Consider the following 26488-nt stretch of genomic DNA (forward strand, 5'->3'; position numbering starts at 1 on the left):
GCATAGTGGTTTTCTGTACTGTTGACAAATTGTGATATTGTAAGTCGCTTTGGACAAAACAAAAGCGTCTGCTAAATGACGTATTGTAAATGTAATGTAATAAAAAAAAAAAAAAAAATTGTTGCAAAATCATCAGTTCAACGAAAATAGTTTATACTTTAAATCTAAAATGGTTCATGGATTACATTCTAAAAACAAACCTATCAAATTAAAAGTCAAGCACGTTACCGTGGAAACAATTAAGCTTAGCCCATAATCACAAATCAGAATGAGGGGGTCCCCGGTATATTTTCTATCTTGTAAAGCGTCCTTGGCTGAAAAACATTTGAGAACCTCTGGTCTAATCAGTTTAGGGGGTCCCGACCTTGACATGAAAATGTTTGAGAATCACTGCCTTATAGGACTGTACTGGAGACCCCACGCACCATGGCAAGCAACATGTGAGCTCTATAATAGTAAAGAAACTGAGGGGATTTTGGTCAGAATCGATGAAAAACGATAGGAAAAGGAATCCAGGCTGAAAGTGTCCGAATTTGTGCTTTAAGACTGGAGGATGATGCATTATGGCCACAGTCCAAACATACACCTACAACACACATCACTGATGCTGCTAGAAATCTAGAGCATGCTGGCCTACATCGGTGCATAGCCAATCAGAAAGCAGTGGAGGAGAGATCATGTGACCTGTGAATACAGAAACCCTTCAACGGTTGCTAACGAACGATCTGCCCAAAAAGGTGACTGCCCAGTCCACACCTAGAGAGAAACACACTGACCCTCGCTAGGAAAATTGACTTCTTGCAATACTTACATGGACCATATGAAGCTTACCATCTGCACATCTACAATGGTCTACCACTCATATTTATTTATTTTTTATTTATTTTTATTTTAAGGTATTCACCTTATGTTCACCTTATGTTCATACGCGGGGGTGGGCCAAATTCTTCCGGGTTGTGTTAACACTTCCGGTGGTCACGGCGCGAGATACAAAAGAACGTCAGAAGAAGAAAGTTGTTTTTAGAGCAGGAATGCGTTGAACATCGCCCGCAGCTGCGGTCTGAGTGATACAAATCAAGTCGAAGAGGAAAAAGATGAGATCAACAAAAAGAAAACAACGAAATGGGCAGTTAACAGCAACACACTGAGAGACGTCCTTGTACAAAACATACCTGGACTCCAACATAGAAAGCTTCAGATGGTTTTCAGTCTCCTCCGAGCGCAGCCACTTACGCCTATAAGACCCGCAGACGTTAACGTAATTCCCTTGAATGCGAGAATTAACGAGCCAATTACATGGCGTTGCATTCTTAGACATTGCCGTTTGCTTTTATTTAGTATGTTACATACAATTGGCTAAATTATTAGTTAATTCAGAGTTAGATGATGACGTTGGAGCGTTTTTTTTTTTTTTTTTTTATCCGGAAGTCACAACCACACAACCGGGTCAAATGGGCGTGGCTACATAAGGTGATGACTATTTCTTTAAAAAAAAATTTTTTTTATCCTTATAGAAAGGTTTCCCCTCAAAAATATCAATTCTGACCCACACAATACTGTGGCAGTGTGTTTATTATGTGGACAGACGCAGCAGCCCCCCTGTGTGTATTTTCGTGGGTGGACATTGTTTTGCTGTGTTCTGTTCGTGTGGTGGAGTGAGAGCTACCACAGACAGACGGCTGAGACTTCCTCTCACCTTGAAAACGAGAGTAGCTACTCCACAGCATTAGAGATGAATTGCCATGCTAATTTCCAAGCTAATTCAAGATCACAATGCAGTGTTTCAATCAGGGTAAGTTTCACTACACATTACACTAAGGGTCATGTAACACCAGATTTCTGAAATGAAAATCGGGGACATTTCCAGTTCTGCAGTCAATATATCATTAAAATATCTTCATGTCATTATTGTCTATGAAATCAAAAAGAGGGACAATTCAGAGGGTTTCGTGTATTTTGACCATGCTATCATAATAAACTATGGTGCAGGCTGACTGATATCCCTCCAATAGTTTCATATGATATACGTATCTTCACTATAGCTTTAAGAATGAGCCTCTGAAAGGCAGTAACAGTCGACCGCGGACGAGGAGTAGAAAATCTGGGACATTTTCGGGGACAGATCCCAGCCGGGGACAGGTCACCAAAAACGGGGACTGTCCCTGAAAATCAGGGACGTCTGGTCAACCCTAACCTATACATAGCAGCATGGCTACCGAGCTGTTTGATATGGTGAAAATGAACTAAGAGGAAAAAGAGAACTCGTGTAGGCCTGAGCAAAGCTATTCTGAATCTGATGATGATGCATGATTGCTAGGTGTAGTTCTTAAAAAAGAACAGATTGCTATTCATTAAAATCATAATCCTAGACTTGAAGGCCTCAAAACACCTCCCAAACATGATACTTCACAGTCTCATGACTGAAACTGAAGCTTCACTAAACCCAGATGTGATTTTGCCAAAAATGAAATGGAAGTATAATAATCACTAATGTCATACAAGATGATGCAGTTCTACAAAATGACGAGCACACAAGTACAGAGCAAACCAGAAAGAAAACAGGTTTGTTGCCATTACAGGGGTGAAAAGTAATCGCCAAACTATTAAGAAAGCCAAGAGCCAGACACAGGCCAAAAAGACAAACGGCATCAAAACAGAGACTTTTAAGAATATCTCTTGGTGCCTGAAAAATCTCTCACTATATGTGAACTGCTTGTCAATTAAATAATGGTGTTTGAAAACAGTTTGCTGGGGAACCCCTGGAACCTCCCTCAAGGAACCCGGGTGGACCCCACGATGAGAACTACTGATCTGAGCTACAAAGTTTGAACTGTTCTTCAAAACTTTTTAGAACCAAGATCTTCCAGCTCCAAGTAGGAAAACAGTAAACACCTCATGGTTTCTCTCAAAATATAGACACAATCTACTTGCTGCTGCACGTAATTGTCCACATACATATTTGGTAACACAACATTAACATAGGCTAGACACAACATCAACATATAGGCTAGACACAACATCAACATATAGGCTGGCTAGACACAACATCAACATATAGGCTAGACACAACATCAACATATAGGCTAGACACAACATCAACATATAGGCTAGACACAACATCAACATATAGGCTGGCTAGACACAACATCAACATATAGGCTAGACACAACATCAACATATAGGCTAGACACAACATCAACATATAGGCTGGCTAGACACAACATCAACATATAGGCTAGACACAACATCAACATATAGGCTGGCTAGACACAACATCAACATATAGGCTAGACACAACATCAACATATAGGCTGGCTAGACACAACATCAACATATAGGCTAGACACAACATCAACATATAGGCTAGACCACACAACATCAACATATAGGCTAGACACAACATCAACATATAGGCTAGACACAACATCAACATATAGGCTAGACACAACATCAACATATAGGCTAGACACAACATCAACATATAGGCTAGACACAACATCAACATATAGGCTAGACACAACATCAACATATAGGCTAGACACAACATCAACATATAGGCTAGACACAACATCAACATATAGGCTAGCTAGACACAACATCAACATATAGGCTAGACACAACATCAACATATAGGCTAGCTAGACACAACATCAACATATAGGCTAGCTAGACACAACATCAACATATAGGCTAGCTAGACACAACATCAACATATAGGCTAGACACAACATCAACATATAGGCTAGACACAACATCAACATATAGGCTAGACACAACATCAACATATAGGCTAGCTAGACACAACATCAACATATAGGCTAGACACAACATCAACATATAGGCTAGACACAACATCAACATATAGGCTAGACACAACATCAACATATAGGCTAGCTAGACACAACATCAACATATAGGCTAGACACAACATCAACATATAGGCTAGACACAACATCAACATATAGGCTAGCTAGACACAACATCAACATATAGGCTAGACACAACATCAACATAGGCTAGCTAGACACAACATCAACATATAGGCTAGACACAACATCAACATATAGGCTAGACACAACATCAACATATAGGCTAGCTAGACACAACATCAACATATAGGCTAGACACAACATCAACATATAGGCTAGCTAGACACAACATCAACATATAGGCTAGACACAACATCAACATATAGGCTAGACACAACGTCAACATATAGGCTAGACACAACATCAACATATAGGCTAGCTAGACACAACATCAACATATAGGCTAGACACAACATCAACATATAGGCTAGACACAACATCAACATATAGGCTAGCTAGACACAACATCAACATATAGGCTAGACACAACATCAACATATAGGCTAGCTAGACACAACATCAACATATAGGCTAGACACAACATCAACATATAGGCTAGACACAACATCAACATATAGGCTAGCTAGACACAACATCAACATATAATGTAGGCTAGCTAGACACAACATCAACATATAGGCTAGACACAACGTCATCAACATACAGGCTAAACACACATTAAAATACAGAAATGTTTGTAAATAAGGACCATGACTAAATTGGGCATTTCTTACATCGCCTGCCAAGCCTGCAATTCTGCAAGTGCAGTGAAGTTCAGTTCAGACATTTGGATTCAGCCAAGTTGTCCTGAACAGTTAAATTCTTACTTTGCTGTCCTCTCTGATGCCCAAAGCAACAAAAAAGATAATATAGCCAAGAAAGTGTTTCATGTGTCAATCATTCCAACAGCTTGACACCCACGAGGGAAACCTACAATGTAGACAAAACAGGTCAAATCAAAAGGGGCTTTTCTTTGGGGAAGCTTTTGGTTAAAGGTGAGGTCATGGCCAACACTTTGTGCCTGGGGATGAATAATCCTTTAGCTTGATGACTGCGGTGGAAAACACAAAGATCATTTGAGAATCCCCCATACACACGCACGCAGTAATGCCCAGGCCGGCTTAATGAGAGAGGCTGTGCTCATGGCTGACGTGGTGGTGATGCTGGTTGAAACCCCTGGTGGGGAAACTCATCTGTTGTTGACGCAATAAGACAAAGTGTCATCCTCCTGGAAGACACTTCTGCCTCTGGGATCTGGTGATGATGGGAGCTCAGTGGGGGCGTCTGGGTAGTGCAGGTAAAAGCACTCGCCTACAGTACCACCGCGGAGACCCGGGTTCAATTCCCGGCAACGGTACTTCCGGCTTGGTCAGACGTTCCTACAGACACAATTGGCCGTGTCTGCGGGTGGGAAGCCGGTGGGGGTATGTTTCAGATTCAGATTCATTTATTTAAAGAATGGGACTTTACACATTGATGAACAGTACAGCCGTACAGTAAATATGTCAGGTTGTAGCCCAAGGGCTAGTTTCCACCTGTAGTCCCATGGCAGGTTGATGTAATCATGAAAGCGAAAGAAAAATTAATAATACAACAAAGATTAAAAGTACAGAAAGTTAGTAAAACCAAAAATGATTAAAACACACAGTTAATAATACCAAAAAAAAATTAGTAATATAAAAGGTTAGTAAAACCTAAAATAAATAAAATAAATAAAACACACAGAGCATGCTGCAGAACATGGCAAATGTTAATTGTGATCACATTGTTGGTTTGATCTGAGCCATATTTTCAACTGGCCTTTGAAGGTGGCGAGAGGCGGTGATGCAACATAAAGGATGCCAACTGCCGTAAAACACCACAGAAGAAGAAGAAGGCTAGCTCAGTGGGGTGGGGGGGGGGGGGGGGGGGGCAGCAGAAGGACAGAATGTAGGGAAACAGTGGATGGATAAATCCAGAGGGAGACGCTAATGCAACATAAAGGGTGTCAACTGCCATAAAACACCACAGAAGAAGAAGAAGAAAAGGCTGAAAGTGTCTGATTGGTGAAAAGTTTTCAAATTTGGCACACACATAGCCCACCCCGGTAAGCAGGTGTCCAAGCGTATCACGTATGTCTGCTTGCTGAATCCATTACAACCACTGGTAAAGAGTTTGAAGTTACAGGATAGTGATGAGAATGTGTCGCCAGTCGCAGACTTTGACAGTGCACATGACACGGGGATCAATGAAGGCAATGTCCCAGCTAGCTGCGTGGGCTCGCTAGCTCGGCCGCTGTGTGACCTTGCCCGCCCTGCACCTCGCCGAGCTGGCCCTGCAGCACGCATACGCAGCTCGGCTGCTACGCGGCCTCGCCATGGCTGCTCCTTGATGGCATACTTCAGGGATGGCAACATACAGCTGTCCATGGTTGAAGACGGGGGGTCTGAAGCCAGACTCCCACTTCTTTCAGTGTCTGCCCCTGGGACTTGATTTTGCTCTTATGACATCACTGATGACATCATCAGTGGGACTCTTATGACATCACTGATGATGTCACTCACAACTGCTTTTATGACAGCACTGATGACATCATCACTGGGACTTGTGTGTGTGTGTGGGTGGCTCTGTCTCTTATGTGTGTGTGATGTCACAATGCCTCTAATCTGGGAACCCCTGGGACAGCCCTACCTTTTTTCCTGGCTTCCTGTACAGCGCGCCCCTCCTGCCGCCGTCACTTCCTTTTCCACGTCTGTGCTCCACTGAATAGCAACTTGCGCCGTGACTTTAGCGATACTACTAGTCACAACAACTACACCTCCAGTAATTTTCCACTGTTGACGAGTTGACGTCTTCTTTGCAGTGTGTTTTTGTGTTAACGTTATTAGTGAACAGACGCAGAAAAGGAAGTGATGGTCGCAGGAGAGGCGCGCCACCATCAGGAAGCCAGGGGAAAGGTAGGACTGTCCCAACTCTGGGTTCCCAGATTGCAATGCCTCTGACATCACTGATGATGTCACAATTTATGACATCACTGATTACATCATCAGTGGGACGGGAGTCGGGACAGACAGAGCCCTAGCTCTCATTTATATACTGATTATGATGATGATATAGATTATTATATTATTAATATAGTTGTTGTTATTATTATTATTATTATTTACTGCTATTGTATCACTATGATGTCCCTATAGCCCATACATGGGCAACATACGGCCCGCGGGCCGTATGCGGCCCGCCGGCGCCCCCTGTGTGGCCCGCGATGGTATTGCCAAAAAAAAAAAAAAAAAATTTTTTTTTTTTTTTTTTTTTTTTTTTACAGTGCACCTGAACGCAACATGCAAGATACCCGCTGAATAAGTGTCCAAATGTTCATGTCATTCTGGCCAATACTCTTCTGTTATAGCATTTCAGTCTGGAATATGGAATATATTTCAATAATATTTATGACTAAAAGGCTAAAAGTAATCTCATGTGTAAGAAATGACTGTTTTACATTGAAGTAGAAATTTAAATAATTAACTTGTTGGTTTTGGATTTATTTAGCTTCAAGAGTGCATTTTTGTTCTTGTGTGACCCTCAACACAGGCTTTGAGAATCCCGGGCCACTTACTGATACTTAAGCTTAAAATAACCCACTCATATTCTGGTTTATTTCAAGAAAAACATTTCGGCTAGTGGAAATTCGAATTGGCTGGTAACTTTAAAATCTAGCGGCCATATTGGCAGGTGGTGAAAAAAGTTAATTTCAAGCCCTGCAGGGAGAGCAGGTGGTGACATAGGAGTGCGTGAGAAAAGGATCAAATATTGGTGGTTAAGACTGAATAATGACATCACAACTGTTAATTTAAAATGAGTTATTCCTCTAAACCTGGCTTCAAATGCCCAAAATGTTTCGCGCTGGCGCCGTTCAGCCCTCAGCAAAAACTGGTAGCGAGGACATTTTTTTGTGGCCCTCTCTATCATCAAAGTTGCCCATCCATGGGTTACGGCGTGACAATATTTGTTCGGCCCCCGGCAACAATCTGGGTTTCTCATGTGGCCCCCCATGAAAAACAGTTGCCCACCCCTGCTATAGCCTAATGTTCTAATTAACTGTTAGGGACTAGTGTGTGTGGTTTTAAATAGTGAATAGTGACCTACTTTATGGGAGCCTACAGTATGTCCTGTGATATCACTAATTAATAAAGGGACTTGGAGACTTCAATTGTGTGTGGTTCACACAGTTCTTCAATAACGAGTTTAGAACGACTTTTCGCACTTAATGGTCATTTTTATCCACTATATGACGTCAATACTACTAACAGTCCTAGAGGGACCCGACCTATAATAGCCTACCTGATGATGAGCGATATCGATATATCCTTCTAAAACCCAATAGGAACAAAAGCGGTCTGAGAACGGACAGCAGCACCTAATGTGCGCTGATACCACAACACCATGGCCATTACGTAACGCAATTTACGGAATACCCCGTGGGCCAATTAAACGGATAACGATATTTTGAAACAATTTCAATAATCTGCCCGCGTTGCATAACAGCCGGGCCTGGATGCAGGCGGACAGGCAGGCAGAATAATAATGGATTGTAAACACGGTGCTGCCTGCCTTCTGCCTATATAACAGGCCTCGGCTCCCTCTCATATTATTCTGATGGAGAAGAGCCACCTTCTCTCTCCCCGCCACCTGCAGAATGCGCAAGCCTCTAACAGCCCACTGCAGCCCCGCAGCTGCTTGATTTATTGCACTGCACAAAAACAGATAGCGGTGCGCACAAGATGATGCATAATTATTGCAGTGACACATATGCGAGCGCATTTCTTTTCCCAGGGCACTGAAGAATAATGCACAGTGGCCTAGAAAGACATGACAGACGCTGACAACCCCATATTGATTGTGATGAAGATGCATAGCAGGATTTCAGTCATAGTAGTGAAAGGGTGCTTACCTCCAGCGTCCGTATCTCTTTTTGTGTCAAGTCGTTGGATGTGGCACATTTGGTCCGTAAACCCTCCAAACTAGAAATGCTTATGTCTATCATATTTTGCACCAACTCGCACTGCTGCAAGGCTTTTTGCAAACTAAGATGCTGCTCTTCGCTTTTTGTCATCTCCTCGTCCATAATTTGCGAGCAGTGGTGGGGTGTTGTTGGGTTTTTTTATGCACTTTAAAAATATATATATCTTCAGAAAACAGACGTGGCGAGCCCCACGAAATAGATCAACCTGCAAAACGCCATGAAACGAGCAATGATCATGCAGGTTTATAGACGGATTTGAGCCGAGAGAGAGGCGACTCCATTGCAACAACAGTCCTCGTAGTTCCTGGCTGTTTCATCAAGGTGTCTCTGGTTGTAGGCTATATATCAAACACAATATGAAGAGTAGAAATACAATCTGAGCACGGTCTGCCACAGCATCCATTGGGTGTCTCTTCGGTTCAAATTGCACGTTTGTTTGTTAAAAAATAAAAAAACAAATAAACAAGCTGTTCAACGCATCCTAACCAAACGCCTCGGGAAAAGCCTGTTCATTTTAAAGGTGCTGATGTGTGGAGTGGATGCAGGTACTCCCCGTCTCCCGGTTCGCTCGCACCACACCGACATGTTTCCTGACCTGTCAATCAAATCCACAGCAACAGCATCACAGCATCGCCCAGGCACAACGCCGCGTGAAGCATGCTCTCGCGAGATTAGCGTTTTTTCTTTTTTTTGTAAATCTAAAGCAATACAGGCAGCTTGTGTCTATTGTTTATTGTGATTTATGATTTATGCTACCTGTAGGCCCTACCACAAAAGTAGCTGTTAAGTAGCTGTGAAGTTTGATCAAACTTCACAGCATTTCTCCCCATCTCCTTATAGCCTACCTGTAGGATATTATAGAGCAGGCTATTCTTATGATAATGTATTAGCCCATTACACAATGGTGGGGAAAAACTAAAAGTAAGCACATCCCCTGACCCCTGAAAACGATAACCTATGCAATTATGATCAACATAAATGTAATTTCCTTTTGTTGAAAAGGTTATCATGCCATCAAATGGTTAAAATTAGAATCAGGTGCACCTATGAGGTGCAAATGATGAGAACAGCATTAGAAAGTTACTTGGAATGTCCCCGCCTTGTGTCAAGGTTAGAAACTTGTTCTGGTTCAACCTTAACCACACAGCTGTGTGGTAGATGCCAAGGTCAATATGTGACTTTCAGAAGAAGGTTGCTGATGCTCATGACATGAGTCTGAAGGGCTGCTAAGGCATTTCTGAGCAATTTGAAATAATTGTTGGAAAGATGGAGACAATTCCAGACCAAGAGCAATATTCTATAGCACAGGCCATCCCTCCATTCATCCCAACAATGGACCAAGAAGTTTCATGAAGTCTCTCTAAGATTCCCAGAGTAACATCAAGGAATATCATGGCTCAGAAAGAAGAGATGGAGGACAGACTGGACAAGTCAAAGTCCAGATCTTAACGGGGAATGCCACCAATTTTTGGCCGGCGTCAGCACGGCCCGTTAGGAGGCGTTGTCGTGTCCGATTCTGTCACGGATTTACAAGCCGATTTACTAGGAACCAATCCGAGGAGTTGTTTGTGCACGGTGACGGTGACTCTGCTGTACACCAATCCGAGGGGTTGCTTTTGCACGCCACGGCTTGGTTTTCTCAACTTACTGCATTAACGCCACAGCTTTCTCAAATAGACTTCCTCAGAGGATTTGGGTTTGTGCGGCTGGACGCCAAACTTATAGCAAGTTGTCTTTGCACGCCTGCACGCCACGGTGACGCAACGGTCACGGTAAGTGTTTTATTAAAAAAAACATGATGTACTTTCTCTCTCCTGTTTGGTTTGTCTCCTGTTTGGTTGTGTGAAGTCTGAACTGGCTGTTTATATACAGTCAATGGTGTCAGAAGAGAAAAAAAATACAGGGAGATAATATCTTTGGTCGAGATCGCTCAACCCTACTCAAGGTCTGTGTGTCTCTGCAGTGTGTGTGTGTGTGTGTGTGTGTGTGTGTGTGTGTGTGTGTGTGTGAGTGTGTGCGTGTCTGCGACACTGTCCATTTTGGTCCTGGCATCAGAAGAGAGAAAAAAAACATAATATTTCTGGTCCATATCGCCCAAATCAAGACAGCCGTTACACAAGTTTCACTTACACACAACAGTGGGTTTACAAAATATGCCTGCCTGGTAAACAAATGTGCATGGCTGGTACAATTTCAAATCAGCCAGCCACTTTGGCTGACAACAGGCTCATCAACGCTTTCCCACGCCGGCCATAATATGCTAGGTTTCGACCTAGCCTTGTTTAGAATTCACATCCTCTGCTCCTACCTGCCACCACCCCCCCCCCCCCACCCCCACACCACTGCTCCTTTCCTGCCTTCTCCCCTCTGGATGCTGCCACCATCACCAAGCTTGTCTCCACCTGTGCCCTGGACCCCATGCCCACCTCATTGGTCAAGTCTAGCCTACCTGCCCTCTGCCCCTTCATCACTGCCATTGTCAACTCCTCCCTCTCTACTGGCTCTGTTCCCCCTGCTCTCAAAATTGCCTCCGTCACACCAATTTTGAAGAAGCAGGGCCTGGACCCCGACAAGCTCAACAACTACCGGCCCATTTCCAACCTCCCCTTCCTCAGTAAGATCCTCAAACGGGCGGTTGCCTCTCAACTTCAGTCCCACATGTCTTACATTAAGGGTAGGCCTGTGTCCTGGTCGCTGCACTAGTGGCTCCTCTGGTCGGTTGGGGTGCTCTGTTCAAGGGGAGGTGAACTGGGAAGGGGGGGGTAATATTGTGAACCTCCCACACGCTACATCCTGCCGGTGAAACTCCTGGCTGTCAGGTGAAAAGAAGCGGATGGCGACTGCACATGTATCGGAGGAAGCATGTGCTAGCCAAGCTTACAACTCTGCAAATGTATCGGAGGAAGCATGTGCTAGCTAAGCTTACAACTCTGCAAATGTATCGGAGGAAGCATGTGCTAGCCTACAACTTACGGATCTCTCGCTCGTTATGTGGTCTTTCCTGATTCTAAATATAGCCGAATGTCTTGCTTTGACCAAGCAAAACGATTTTTATAAGCATTTTACCAAATGTAGATGGAGAAATGAATATCCCTTGGTTCTGCTCTGGTTCTCGTATGCATAACCCGGAAGAGGGCGTGACGTAGCATTTTGACAGCTGTCAAAGACCCCGCCCATTGCAGCGAAAAAGGGATCCGATTGGTTACAGAACGTGACGTCTGACGCACGTTTTGTTGTGGAGCGCGCCAAACATCGCACACACAGAGGCTGCAGAAATCAGGATTTACCCACAAAAACATTCTATCTAAACATTATATCTTCACAATAACTTGCGGCACATATGGCGTCTACCGGCAAAGTGCCGTTACAGGCCAGAAATTTACCATGGTGAGTTGAATGTCGAGTGTGTTGTTTAGTTTATCTATTTATGTGCAGTGTTAGAAAGTAGCTGCTAGCCCATCTGTTTGCCTGCCCATTCAAGATGCTAGGTAAAGTTAGCTAGCAGCTAAGCTAACGTTAGCCCCTCGTTGCTGTTCTACGAGTACGAATGTGATACAGTAACGTCAACGTTACCTTTCCTGAAGCGATTAGGAACCATTCTTCATTTCGGAAAGTAACTTAGTACTTTGTTCAGGCTAGCGAGTAGCCAGTTAACGTTAGTGTTGGAGCTGTTCATACCAGTGGACTCCCAGCTCAGCTCAGCTGTCCTGACTGCTGTATGTATTTGCAGTTTGCATTGCACTCTAAAACATTGCCAGCGTTTGTCATCTAAGAATCAAAATGTTTCTGCGCCATAATCCAGGGTTGAAAAATACAGACCGCAGAAACTTGATGATCTGATCTCCCACAAAGATATTCTAACCACCAGTAAGTAAATACATTGCCACAATAACATGTAACGCTAAACCTCATCCCTCAAGCACTCACTCAAGCATACGTTTCATATTTTCTTTGTTTTCAATCATGACTTGGCAAACGTGACTTCACTACTACCCAAGCTACTAGATGACATACTGCGTCAAAAGATCACCCTCCATATTGTAAGTAACCCTTAAGTCTATCTCCCTGCATTTCCAACTTGTCCTGTGTCTTTAGTCCAGAAGTTCATCAGTGAGGACAAGCTTCCTCACCTCCTGTTTTACGGCCCTCCTGGGACGGGCAAAACCTCCACCATCCTCGCCTGCGCTAAGCAGCTGTACAAGGACAAAGAGTTCAACTCCATGGTGTTGGAGGTAAGCAGCCGGCATTTTCTCTGATTTAGGGAAGACACTAGCCTGGTATCCAGCCCTAAATGAATCACAGTTGTCAGCATGCCTCACATGGGTCTGGACCCAAGGCTATCCACTTGCGGTTATTCAGGACAGGACAGATACTGTCCGGGATGCCTGATTGGCTGGTCGATGTAGGCGGCGGGACTAATAGGCTCGTTTGAGATGAGCAAGTTCTGCACAGATTCGACCCATGACTTGCTTGTCCCGTTGCATGATGGTTAGAAAAGTTGTCCGACTTGCTCCGACTGCTTGAGCCACGGGACTCTTGTGGAGAGCGAGGCGGGCACAGATTTGGAGCGAGGCTGCACAGCGCAGAGGATGATGAGAAACGCATCGAGCTGATCGCCCGTTGGTTCAACACAGGTGCATCACAAACCCACAGTGAAGTGTAGAAACTTAAATTTTATACCCTACTCCAAGCTGTCACTCTGTATTTTAAATAAATACCACTAGGGATGCACGATATATCGGCAATCATATCGGTATCGGCCGATGTTAGTCATTTTTTAACATATCGGTATCAGTCAGATGTTGCAATGTTAATATCGGTTATCATTATCAGCCAAATTCTTCACATTGATATGAAATAATGCAGTAAATCTATGATTTATGGGCTTTTCCAAAAGTTTTGGAAATAAAGAAATGCATTACTTTTTCAAATTCAGTGTTTACATGTGTTTTTCAGTATGTACAAAATGTGATGATCATAGAAATGTGGTTTTATACAGATCATATCGACATTGGTAAATATCGGTTATCGGCCATAACAGCAATGTTAATATCGGTTATCGGCATCGGCCAAAATTTTCATATCGGTGCGTTACATAGTCTGGGTGGAAAAACCTTGTTCCGTGTCATCCGGCTATGGGCGGAACACACCACGACATCCGCCGGGCGGGAACCAAAGTGCAGCTGTGCTCCCGCTCAATCCTTGCGTTCTGTTCAGAAAACATGGGCGACGCGAGTATCTAGCTACCCAAAAAGCTAAAAAACAAACAACTAAAACCAAATAATGGCATCGCCACCTGACACACCAGTCAAACGGTAAAATGGGGGAACGAAAACACTGATACACAAAGCGGAAGACCCACCGGAACGCGGGGCGGGTCTTCCTGCCTGTAGTAATGCGTACCAGCCTCTCTCTCCTTTGAGAGAGCCTGGTGACGTGAGGTTATGCTTACATTAAAATAAAAATACATCATCTGAAGGGCTGGGTCATTTGAGCAGTGAGTGTGGGTGGCGCTAATGCACGTTTTAATTCGTTTACAAACCTTTGTTAAAGAAAACTGTAGAAGAAGAAAAGCAGCAGTGAGTGTGCAGTCGGGGGTGCTCGGCTTGTTGACGCCTCGCCTGACTGCACTCGGCTGCTTTCCAGGCGACGCAGCAGTCAACTCAAACGAGCCTATTCTAACGATACCGATGACGCATTACACAGCACTGCAACAACACACCTTTTAAATAGCTAGCTAGCTGTTAGCTACGTTAGCTAAGCCCGCTATTGCTGCTGTTAACTGTTGCAGGTGTAGGCACCAGATGTAGCAGACAAAAGAGTATTGAAGGCAAGAGACGAAGCCTTGTGCTTTTTTGACAACAGCGCTCAAGAGCCTTGATGTTGCAGTGGAACCACTGAGTGGAACAACCCATTAGCCTTCTTCAGTTCGTATCAATTTAAGTTCTTCGGCAGAGAATCGTCGAGGTTGTCCTGCTTTGCTACTGTGATTGGTCAAACAGTTTGATGATTGACAGCAGACAGCAACCAATCAGTTGGGGCTGAAAAATACGTAATGAAGGATTCATTGGGGCTGGATACCAAGCTAGGAATGCTGATATATTGTAAGTCGCTTTAGATAAAAGCGTCTGCTAAATGACATAATGTAAAACACCGCATGGCTCTTTGGTTTTTATAAACATGTTATTTGTTTGATAGCTCAATGCATCAGACGACAGAGGTATTGATGTCGTCCGCGGACCCGTTCTGAGTTTTGCCAGCACCAGGACCATATTCAAGTAAGATCACGCATCTACAATACTTGCCATTCAGTTGGTTGTAATTGCTCTAATATTGACTAGGTCTTTTATCTTCAACACCCTACCACCAGGGGACATGATTTCAACAATTATTGCCTCTTGTGTTTTCCTTCTCCTCCTCCTCCTCCTCCAGGAAGGGCTTCAAGTTGGTGATACTGGACGAGGCAGATGCCATGACCCAGGATGCCCAGAATGCATTGCGGCGAGGTAAGCCATCTGCTTGGCCGGGCGTCGCCCGCTGTGTGGCCACGCGGCCCGCTGGGCAGCCAGGCACTTTGGCTCAATTACAGCACAAACCTCATCTAAAAAAAATCCTGTATGAATCTGAGGGCAAGCTAGCCATCGATGAATTGAAGTGGGAACATTTTTACTATGCTGTTGTGAATTGCATGTTAACCTACATGGTTTTTCTCAGAGGTTATTTGTAGGAAATTATAATCTGATTATAATCTAATTGCATGTAATAGTTCCGTCGACTGAGCTTTTTTTTTTTTTTTCCTTTTTTAAATAAGCTTATGTGATCAGATTATATAACCTTCAGTTTGCGTGGGATTTACTAAGCACTGCAAGGTTACAGCAGTAAGTTGCAGCCATGGAGAGAAATCAGAGTGTTGTGCTGTCATTAGAGGTAGCCGGTCTCGTTGTCACCATGTTTTATGAATCTGGTAAATTAAGACAATTGGAAATTAATTGAATGAGGGTTGCACGAAAGCAGAAGGTGCAATATAGACATTTCCAAATCAATTGCTTTCATTTTGTTTTAGCCAAACTGATCTGTAGCCTAATGCTGAGAAATAAATTATATTGTAAAAGCAAACTGTCCACATATATTGTAGTCCCAATATTATCAATATGCTACAATCTTCAAATCTGCTAAATACTTTTTGATACCAGGTGGATTTGATACTAGATGGATTATCACTCTACTATTAGGGATGTCGAAAATCATAATTTTTCTTGACCGACAACCGACACTCATTAGCCGACAACTGTCGGTTAACCGAGAAGATTAAAATGCGCTATTTTACTGTCTGTGCCCCATTAACATTACCAAATGCTTGATTTTTTTCCAGTAGAAAGCGTTTATTTTTACATCTACAAGCAGAAAAAAACACATTAACAAAACGAGAAGACAAGTTGAACCCTCCAGCCATCTAAACAAAAACATTCCTCCAATAGGCTATACTGCTTAGAGCTGCACGCGTTGCATATTAAGGACACGTCAATTGACACGCAGCCGCCCCGTGAAGTACTGTTTGAGCGGAGGACAGCCCAGGCTGCAGGGCGCAATGACAAAGTGCGCAGCATCACTACAGTATCTTCTCTTTTAGCAATAGTCTCACTAATCCCACAGTGGTTTACCTGCTTTTGAGATCTGCAAAAAATAGTTTGCTTCTGTCTCACCCGTTTGCTCCCTCTCTTTCACACACGCGGCGAGGGCTGTGCTCTCTGTGTCTGGCAGGGCTCCACAACATTATAAAGACGAGTCCGCACTCCGCACGCAGTCTCTTGTGAAACAATTTATCCGAACTGCCATGTGTTGGACAGTAACGTTAACGTTAATTGATACTTTTCAATCGTCAATTCGACCGCTTCATGTCATTTTTGTAACACGGTAAAAACTACTGTTTCATCATTGAGTGCGAGCGTATGCATGCGTGTGCCTGATGAACATGCACTGCAGAGAGGGAGGGAGAGAGTTGCCAGCCGCAGCAAGCACGCCACGCACACGCCACGCACACGCCACGCACATGCAAGATGTGTGTCCCGGCCGTTAGACCGAATGAGACAGTGAAGAAAAAGTAGGCTAATGACAGCACACACGGAGTTAACAAAACTATAGAACATGTATGAGCTGATTGTTTCGCTGGGTGTATTACTCATTCTGAAATGGTCACAGAGCACATCTGAGCTGTGTGCTCAGACAGGAGCAGCAGAGGGGCGGGGCAGTCAGTGCGCTCACTTCACTGTGACTCTGTGGCTGCAGCAGGTGTTCAGCTGTGTGTGTGCTTCGCTGCGGAATGCGTTTGATCAGACATCGGGTAGATAAAATCAACATGAACCATGTGTTTATTTCCAAATCTATCTTGATTAATACTTGCCCCATCATTTAATATACTTATGTTACATTGCTGACCACGAAGGAGGGGGGGTAATCGCCACATTGGCAACACTGTTATATGCAAATTAACATGGAAATTGACCGTTTAACCGACATGCTTAACCGACCAAAGACGTTCTCGGCGGTTAACGGTTAACCGTCGACATCCCTATCTACTATTATATTACCATTTAGGGCTGTCCCGGCGAGTCGACGTAATCGATGACGTCGACTACGTAATTACGTCGACGCACGCTACGTGCCTCGATGCGTCACAATCGTCACAAAACAAAAATACTGTGGCTAATGTTAGCGGCTAACTGTTACTTGTCGTTACTTTACATGGCAGTAAAATGCCACTGAATGACCAAATTGATTTAACTTTTAACCATTTCGATTTCCACTTTCCATACGGACCCCCAGCATTGGTTAGTTGTTAACGTCGTGACTATATTTATAACGTTATAACGTACTCCGGTTTGCGGTTTATAATTGAGGGCTGAATACAGCCGTGCTGAGGGGTTGTGACTATTGCACAACACAAACACACAGGTGAAAACAGTCTATACTGCACCTTACACGCCTGCTCTGGACTAGTCGTAATATTTACGACCGGTCTTTACTTGTTGGTGCAACCGGCGTAGCTGTTAGGTCGTAAAGTTACAACCGATTTAGCTTAAGACCAGTCGTAAGACATTGGTGCAACCGGACCCTGATGTTGGGTGTGGATGCTACAGACACAGTCTTGTGTCTGGATGATGTGTGACCATCTTACATGGAGCATTTTGTCTTTCTCCAAAATTAAGAGCACTGTTACTGAAAATTGCACACCATTGTACTGTAAGATGATGATTTTATGTTGGACTGCTGCTAAACTCAGTTGACATTGCACAAGGTTTTTGGTATTCCTCCTGAAAGTGACTTGCATTTTTATTTATTCTACTATTTTATTTTGAATTGCACTATATTCATTTTATTTGAGGACAAGCTCTTGCTTTAATTTTATTTGAGAGATTTTATGTTGGACTGTTGAAGAGAATGAGATGGTTAAATAAAATACTGAAATTGAGAAGTTTTTGGTTATTTATTTGTTTTGGGTAAATTTATTGTTGTATAATAAAAGAATTAAATAAAAATAAAAATCGTTAGATTAATCGACTAATCGAAAAAATAATCGTTAGATTAATCGATAAGAAAATAATCGTTTGGGACAGCCCTATTACCATTATTATACTATTATTGAGTATGTATGTATACAAGTTTTTGTCTCAGCTACGTTCATTTCTGACTTGTCTCTCCCACTCTCTCTCTCTCAGTCATTGAGAAGTTCACAGAAAACACTCGCTTCTGTCTGATCTGTAACTACCTGTCCAAGATCATCCCGGCCCTGCAGTCGCGCTGCACCAGGTTCCGCTTCGGCCCACTCTCCCCAGACCAGATGATCCCCAGACTGGAGTATGTCGTCCAGCAGGAGAGGTGTGTGCGTGTGTGTGTGTGTGTGTGTGTGTGTGTGTGTGTGTGCGTGCGCGCATTTGTGTGTGCGCACGCCTCACTGTGAATCTATCTGTATGTGACTTTTCATTTTCATTTAGGATCCTCGTTAGGAGGTGACTGGTTTTATGGGAAATGTGGTCTTCATTTTGAGGAATAGCAGCAGTAACTACAGGGCTTAGGAGGACAGTGCTGTTTCGCAGGGCAGGTGGATCAGGGGTTAGGGGTAGAAAATGTTATGTTTTGTAATAAATAAATATGCAATTTCACATTATTATTACCATATATCTGTGTAGAAACATTTGCAAAAGCCAGAGCAGGTAATAAATAATTAACACCCCAAAAGCTTAAAGACGACACTTGCTAAAGTAGTCCACTGGGGACCAACATTGATCTTTACATTACATTTGGCTTAGGGTGGTGCCCAAAATAGCTTGGGTGCTATGTAGGGGTGTCACAATATATCGTCCCACGAAATTTCGCGATAGTAAAACGTCACGATATGTATCGTTGAGATGAAATCTCATATCGTGAAAAAAAAAAAAAAAAAAAACATTTTTTTTTTTTTTTTTTTTTCAAAAGTAGACAAAGAAACGTCTTTGTTTGTTGAAGTTCAATGTGTGGAAAGTAGTTCAGTTGAACAAGTCTCTGAAGAGACACATGAGAAGTTATACAGGAGAGAAACCATTCAATTGAGTTTCTGGCAAAACTGTTTACTTGACAGGAAAAACTGAAGATGCATAAAAAATAGACTAAGAAAAGTCTTGTTGTTTGAGTTTGAAGAAAAACTGAAGATGCATAATGAGAATTTATACTGCTGAGAAACCTTTTAGTTCAAAGTAAATCTAAGTGACGGTGTAACTCATTCTATTTCAAGATAAGCCTTATCTCCAATCTCATGTTTTTTCTAGTTGTTATTGTAATAACAATTTCCCACAACAGCATGTTTTGTATTTGTGCATTTCAAATAAAATACTACTTTTCCAGTCATATATTGTCATTATTCAAGTTTAAAAAAATATTGTTAAAATCGTATCGTATCGTATCGTTATCGTGAACCCAGTATCGTGATACGTATCGTATCGTGAACTGAGTGTATCGTGACACCCCTAGTGCTATGCCTTAGACTGCCATTTTTCTCAACCATGGTCTCATTTTTTTTTACAGCAGTTATACAAGCTATGACAATTGGTATTTGTATTCTTTATTATCCCTGTGGGGATGATACACTGATATATTGGTGTTTTAAAAATGTTAGAAAAATACACTCAACTTGATCACTGAGATGGAAGATGAAAAGTGCATCTCTATTGTAACTCTTGAGTGTTGCAGCACACATAGGGCTTTCACACCGGCAGGGCTCCGTGCCGGTTCCGGTTCCAGAACCCTAATCTGAACTGGCCGGCGTGTTCAGACCGAAAAAATAATTGGGTCGGAACCTGAAAAGTTGGTTCTCAGCGGAACCAAAAAATTGTTGGTTTTCCTTGGGAACCGTGACATCATCAGTGGGCGTGTCTCTAGGCTGTGAAAACGAGCAGGAAGGAGAAGAAGGCAGTGACAACACAGAGAAAAATAATTTGCAGTGGTCTCCTGAGGAAACCAAATGTTTAGTGGCGATTTGGCATCTACCAAATCTCAAGAAAAGCTAGAAAGCAGTACAAGAAAGAGCAAGTCATATGCCAAACTTGCAGAAGAGAGGGCCAAGGCTGGGTTCACTCGAACGCCAGACCAAATAATTAATAAACTTAAAAAATAAAAATAAAAATGAAGAAGGACTACCGAATAATGTCCTCCCACTTTGGTTCCGCTTAAACTGGTGTGAACACGGGCTGGTTCGCCAGAAAGCACCAAGGTTCTGAGACTCCAGAACGGAGCCAGAGCCAGGACCAGAACCGTGTCTGTCTGAAAGCGGTAACAGAGATTGACACCTGTTTAATTGTCATGTTGAAGAGACACTTTGTTTCTTTGTTTTGTGTCACAGTATCGACATCAGTCCAGACGGAATGAAAGCCATCGTGACCCTATCGTCAGGCGATATGAGAAGATCACTCAACATACTGCAGGTATGGCGAAGGCTGATGAGTGTCAGTGTAAACATTGAGTCCTGTTATTATGTTGTCTGCTCGCTCCTATTCCAACTTCATCTCGAAGTTTCATATTGTTTTGCTCACACTGAACTGTGTGAATAATATAACCATGACTTTGAATCAGTCAGAAACCCAACAGGGCAACAAAAAAAAAAACTTAGTTTATAAAATACCTGTCAAACTAAAAATTAACCAACCAAAAATGCCTCAGATAATTTGGAGTACCCTTTTTTGCATTTCACCCCGTTTGTTTTGCATAGAGCAGTGATACTCAACCCGAGGCTCTAGAGCCACATGCGGCTCCTTTATGGATAGTTGTGGCTCTTTTAAATCCTACTTAAAATAAATAAAGAAATAAACATCTAAGAATAAGTAATGGGAGGAAAGAAACTTTTTGGGATTGTGGCTCTTGTAAAGTTTTTTTTGGTCAATATGGCTCTTGAGTGTTGCAGTAGGAGACTTTTTCTGACATGGGATTAACATTACCGGTAAGCAGGCAATGACGATAGCTGGGTAAGTCCCGCTAGCATCGATGCTAAGTTAGAAAACAATGTTGTTATTATTATTTTTTATTTATTTATTATTATTATTATTTTTGTATTATTATAAAAAAATAAATATATCGAACAGGTCAATTACATTCGAACATGCCCCCCCCCCCCCCCCTCGAATTTCGAATAAAAAGTAACAGCTCTACTCTTGAGTAGAAAAGGTTTAGTACCACTGGCATAGAGGTATCATATCATCACACATGAATGCGACTGCTGTTCTCCATGAGCCAATGAATGTGACAGTTTTTTTTTTGTTTGTTTAGTAACCAATCAAGTATGTAGCCTGAAGCAGTGTAAAATCTCTCTTGTTTAAGTGTTTGTATCTTATTTCTGTAAAGTAAAGCTAATCTCAGTGGTATGAATGTTCTATTCTATTCTAGAGTTTTATTCTCCAATGTTTGCTAATATGCAGCAATATAAATGCATTATTTCATAGTTCAATAAAATCGCCCCCCTGAAATGGATCAAAATGCTCATAAAAGTCAGATCAACTGGGCAACAAATGGTCTGTCTGCTGTGATGGTTGCTGCATAGTCATTGTATTCAGTTGTGTTCAGTACAGACCTACAGAAGTAGAACACTGCTACAGAACCTTGAATGTAGCATATGTGTAGTTTACTGTCTGTAGTATCATGTATTATACCATGGTCTATGTGAATACTCGATTCTGATTGGCTGCAAGGTGTCCATTAAAAAGTGATATTGTACAGTGATAATGGACACCTAGCTAAATGGTCTGTTCACCGTTCATATCAATGCGCCATAGTTTCATCAGTGTTATCAAGAGAGCAGTTTGAGCTTTATACCCCCGTTAAGGGTTAATAAGGCACTTTTCTAATTTGAGAAAAAAATTGAGTCGGTCAAAGTAACTATTTAAATCACCCCTGTGTGCTCAGTTTATCAAAAATAACTCTTATTTACAATTTTGATTTTCGTTTCGGAGATTTTTAACCTCGCGTCACCAGGCTCTTCTCGGCGACAAAGAGGAGAGCGGGGGCGAGCCCTTTGAGAGAGAGAGAGAGAGAGAGAGAGAGAGAGAGAGAGAGAGAGCGAGAGAGAGAGAGAGAGAGAGAGAGAGAGAGAGAGAGAGAGAGAGAGAGAGAGAGAGAGAGAGAGAGAGAGAGAGAGAGAGAGAGAGAGAGAGAGAGAGAGAGAGAGAGAGAGAGAGAGAGAGAGAGAGAGAGAGAGAGAGAGCTGCATTTCACCACATACAGCACGCAGTGCGAGCCCCCGCTGCACTTTTCATTTCCTGAAACTCTTCGCTCTTAAATGTTAATATACTTGGCCAATACGTATCTATCATACAAAATAAAGCAAGCTGCCAAACGGTAATGTCTTCATTTAATGTAGAACGCAAAACATCGTTAAACCTGCATTCCTGTAATAAAGTTAACGTTTGAGTCGGCTTTAAAACGGAGCGGGTGGTGGAGGTGGGAGGGACTATTTTATTTCGTGGAAGACTGATTTACAGTATGAATAACAGACATTTAGCCATTTAGATTGCTTTATTTATTACACATGGAAATATAAATGACTGGTCTTATTGTTTTGTTGGCAAGTGACCATGGTATAAGCGGGTTAATGCACTTCGAGGTGTCCATTATCACTTTTTAAGGGACTTCGCGGAGGCAACCATCCTCGGCTTCGCCTCGGACGGTTCACGCCTCCACGTCGTCCCTTAAAAAGTGATAATGGACACCTCGTCGTACATTAACCCTTACATGTCTGCACCAGTGTCACAAAGACACATTCCTGTACACGTAAATTGTACTTGTCAAAGGAAACGCTGTGCTCCTCTTGTCAAAGCTTGAACACGTTCTCATCAGCAGCAGAGATTGAGCCGGTAGTCTGCACTAACTGAAGTCCACCTGTCTGTGTGTGTGTTGTCAGAGCACCAGCATGGCGTACGGGACGGTGAGCGAGGACACGGTCTACACGTGCACAGGTCACCCCCTCCGCTCGGACATCGCCAACATCCTCGACTGGTCGCTCAACAAAGACTTCACCGCGGCGTACAACCGTATCCTCCACCCCCATCTGACTCGCAGCACAACTCGCGCTTGTAGTATTCATGTGTAGAGGAAGTACGCTACTCTGTTTAACATTGTTTGTAACATTTTAGTATTTTTCCAATCTTGCTTCTAGAATTGGAGAAAGGCCCGACCTCTTGAAATAGATGCTCTGATTTACTGTATATCCAGTGGCCGTGGCAAACTTTGAAGCTGTGAAATTTGGAAGAAGAAAAAATATGGCTTGGAAAAGTTATAAGAAAGGATATATCCCAAAATATACACGTCATGGAATTTGATAAGTAAAAGTGGAAATGCATGTGCAAACTAATGTAAGACGAGGGTTTAATTCCCCGTTTTAGTGTGAATTCTCCATGGTCCAATCCTGAGCACCTTCTTCACAGAAATCCTTCAGCTGAAGACGTTGAAAGGCTTGGCCCTGCAAGATATCCTCACCGATGTTCATCTGCTCATCCACAGAGGTAAAAGGCTTCTTTCTGCCAGGCTGATGGCTACACTTACACACTTTTGAAAGCAGTCTTGTGAGCCGTGGGCAGCTCGCATCCAACCAGCAATCTCTCTGAAAGTCCTATTGAATGGAGTAATCTGCTACACTTTGACTAGAGATGGAGGTATACAGTGTAGATGCCTTTGCCATCTGCATTTTCACTCAATCTTGTCCTGCTCCCGTTTCCAGGGAGACCCCCACACCCACACAACACACACACACCCACCCAACACACACACACAGTTGCTATGACTACCGGCACTCTCGTTGTAGTGGGAGCTGTGTGTGTGCCAGTGGCAGTGTGGCTCACTAATGCAAAGTTTGAAGGAAACTATGGAAATTACTTTTTGTGAGGTTGCCTTCTATTCTTCTCATTATTTGCAACTTCTAGTCTAATCTTCTTATAGTAATTTGGCACCGTTTGTTTTTTTGTTTGACAATTTACTGTCCTGTCCCCCCCTCCCCTCCCTCCTTCCCTCCACAGTGGACTTTCCCCCAGCTGTCCGGATGGGTCTGCTCATTAAGTTGGCTGACATTGAGTAAGTGACATCACTCGCTCCTCCTATAGGCTACATGCAGAGTAACAGAAATAATATGCTGACATTATATATAGCTTACATCAATACAATGACATGCACACACCTTTCATTCATTTATTAAAGGCAGTGGTTCTCAACCTGGGGGTCCGTGAGATGATTTATGGGATGGGAAAAACATTTCTGTTATACAAATGGTGTGTGTATATATATGTATGTATATATATATGTATGTATATACAGTATATGTATATAGATATAGATATATATGTTTTTAGTTTGTTATGTGTGTTTGTTTTGTTGTTGAATAGGCATTGCTTCCTCTTTTTACGTGTCACAAGCCAAAAATGTCGAGAACCAATGATTTAAGACGGCAGGATGAGGCTTCTCTTGCTCTCATTGGAAGTGGTGTAGGAGGTGCTCTTCCCTCTGGTCTCATGAATAATCTTCCCAATGCTCCAGGGCAGAGACGGACTCTGACCTATGAGTGAGCACCGTCCTTCAGATGAGACGTTAAACCGAGGTCCTGGCGCCGGTCAGTAAAGATCCCATCGGCACTCTTCACAAGAGTAGGGGTGTAGCCCCGGTGCCCTGGGGGGTGTAGCCCCGGTGCCCTGGGGGGTGTAGCCCCGGTGCCCTGGGGGGTGTAACCCCGGTGCCCTGGGGGGTGTAGCCCCGGTGCCCTGGGGGGTGTAACCCCGGTGCCCTGGGGGGTGTAGCCCCGGTGCCCTGGGGGGTGTAGCCCCGGTGCCCTGAGGGGTGTAGCCCCGGTGCCCTGAGGGGTGTAGCCCCGGTGCCCTGAGGGGTGTAGCCCCGGTGCCCTGGGCTAAATTCCCAAACAGGCCTTCCTTCAATCACGGCCACCTAATCATCCCTCGTGGAATTGAGCAAGGGGAGGTGCCTTTTTCCAAGATTTGTCTGGTGGGAGGCCCACATTCTCAGACTTTGAAAACCCCTGCTCTGTATAAATGCCATCAATTCTTAATGATTCTCGTGACTGACACACATATGCTCCGCAGACACAGGCTGGCCTCAGGAACCAATGAGAAGATCCAGCTGAGCTCCATGGTTGCAGCTTTCCAGGCGGTCCGAGACCTTGTGGTCAGCGAGGCTTCCTAAAGTGCAGCCCGCTGAAGAAGAGCAAAACAATTCTGGATTCATCGGTGACTGGCTGCCATCGCTTCTGTTGATGCTACAACGGAAAGGAGTGGATCATATCTGTACATCCAGTCAGAATCTGGAGTATGAACAATGGCATGTTTTTTTTTTTTTTTTTTTAACTCTTGACCCTTTGAAGGAGAGATTGTAGTTTTTGAAGGCTTGCCACCCGGCCTCCACAGCTTGGTCAAAGTACACGATTGGGTGTCTTGCTCAACAGCACTTCAGCAGGGCGGATACTTCAGGTCGAAGGATTGTTTCTCTAATCGAGAGCTGCAACAATTAATTGATTAGTCGATCGACAGAAAGATAATCGACAACTATTTTGATAATCGAATCGTAATTTTTTAAGAAAAAAAGTCAAAATTCTCTGATTGAAGCTTCTTAAATGTGAATATTTCCTGGTTTCTCTCATCCTCTATAACAGTAAACTGAATCTATCTTTGGGTTGTGGACAAAACAAGACACTTGAGGGCATCATCTTGGGCTTTGGGAAACACTGATCGACATTTCTTCACCATTTCCTGACATTGTATACACCAAACAATTAATCAAGAAAATAATCGACAGATTAATCGATAATTAAAATGGTTAGTTGCAGCCCTACTCTAATCGCTATCCCACCCTGCTGCTCTGGTCACTACCTCCATTTCTGACTGGATGTGTTTACATGGTTCACTCTTTTTCACCCCCTCACCATCTGCATACAAAATGGGAGTGGTTTATTTGTGGCCGTGGACACTAAATCAAATCTGTTTTGGCAGTATCAACATATGGATTTGAAAGAAACAGATGGTTAAATTTCAAATATCTGTGTTGGATCAACACATTATCGCCAATTTATCCATGTAAAGAAATGCATCGAACCATGTTCCTG

The 26488-nt window shown here is 43.1% G+C and overlaps 2 protein-coding genes across 2 annotated transcripts in view; one reads left to right on the plus strand and one right to left on the minus strand.

Annotated features, from left to right (window-relative positions):
* Positions 1 to 8973, minus strand: part of ksr2 (kinase suppressor of ras 2) — a gene marked incomplete at both ends in the record, with an annotated part of 107008 nt that extends 98035 nt beyond the window's left edge. Inside the window, one exon of the mRNA XM_083644595.1 lies at positions 8800 to 8973. Within this exon, the coding sequence (XP_083500721.1) occupies positions 8800 to 8973 (174 nt within the window). The remainder of the gene's footprint in view (positions 1 to 8799) is intronic.
* A 3153-nt stretch (positions 8974 to 12126) lies between these two features.
* Positions 12127 to 26397, plus strand: rfc5 (replication factor C (activator 1) 5). The gene is made up of 11 exons (XM_083644604.1): positions 12127 to 12258; positions 12674 to 12738; positions 12967 to 13103; positions 15070 to 15149; positions 15304 to 15377; positions 18588 to 18747; positions 20744 to 20825; positions 23291 to 23420; positions 23814 to 23891; positions 24402 to 24456; positions 25473 to 26397. Exons 1-11 carry the CDS (start codon positions 12212 to 12214, stop codon positions 25570 to 25572), a joined length of 1008 nt encoding a protein of 335 aa, XP_083500730.1. The 5' UTR covers positions 12127 to 12211; the 3' UTR covers positions 25573 to 26397.
* Positions 26398 to 26488: the final 91 nt, after the last annotated feature.

Source organism: Poromitra crassiceps (assembly GCF_964638095.1).
Source record: "Poromitra crassiceps genome assembly, chromosome: 10".
Taxonomy (NCBI): Eukaryota; Metazoa; Chordata; class Actinopteri; order Beryciformes; family Melamphaidae; genus Poromitra; species Poromitra crassiceps.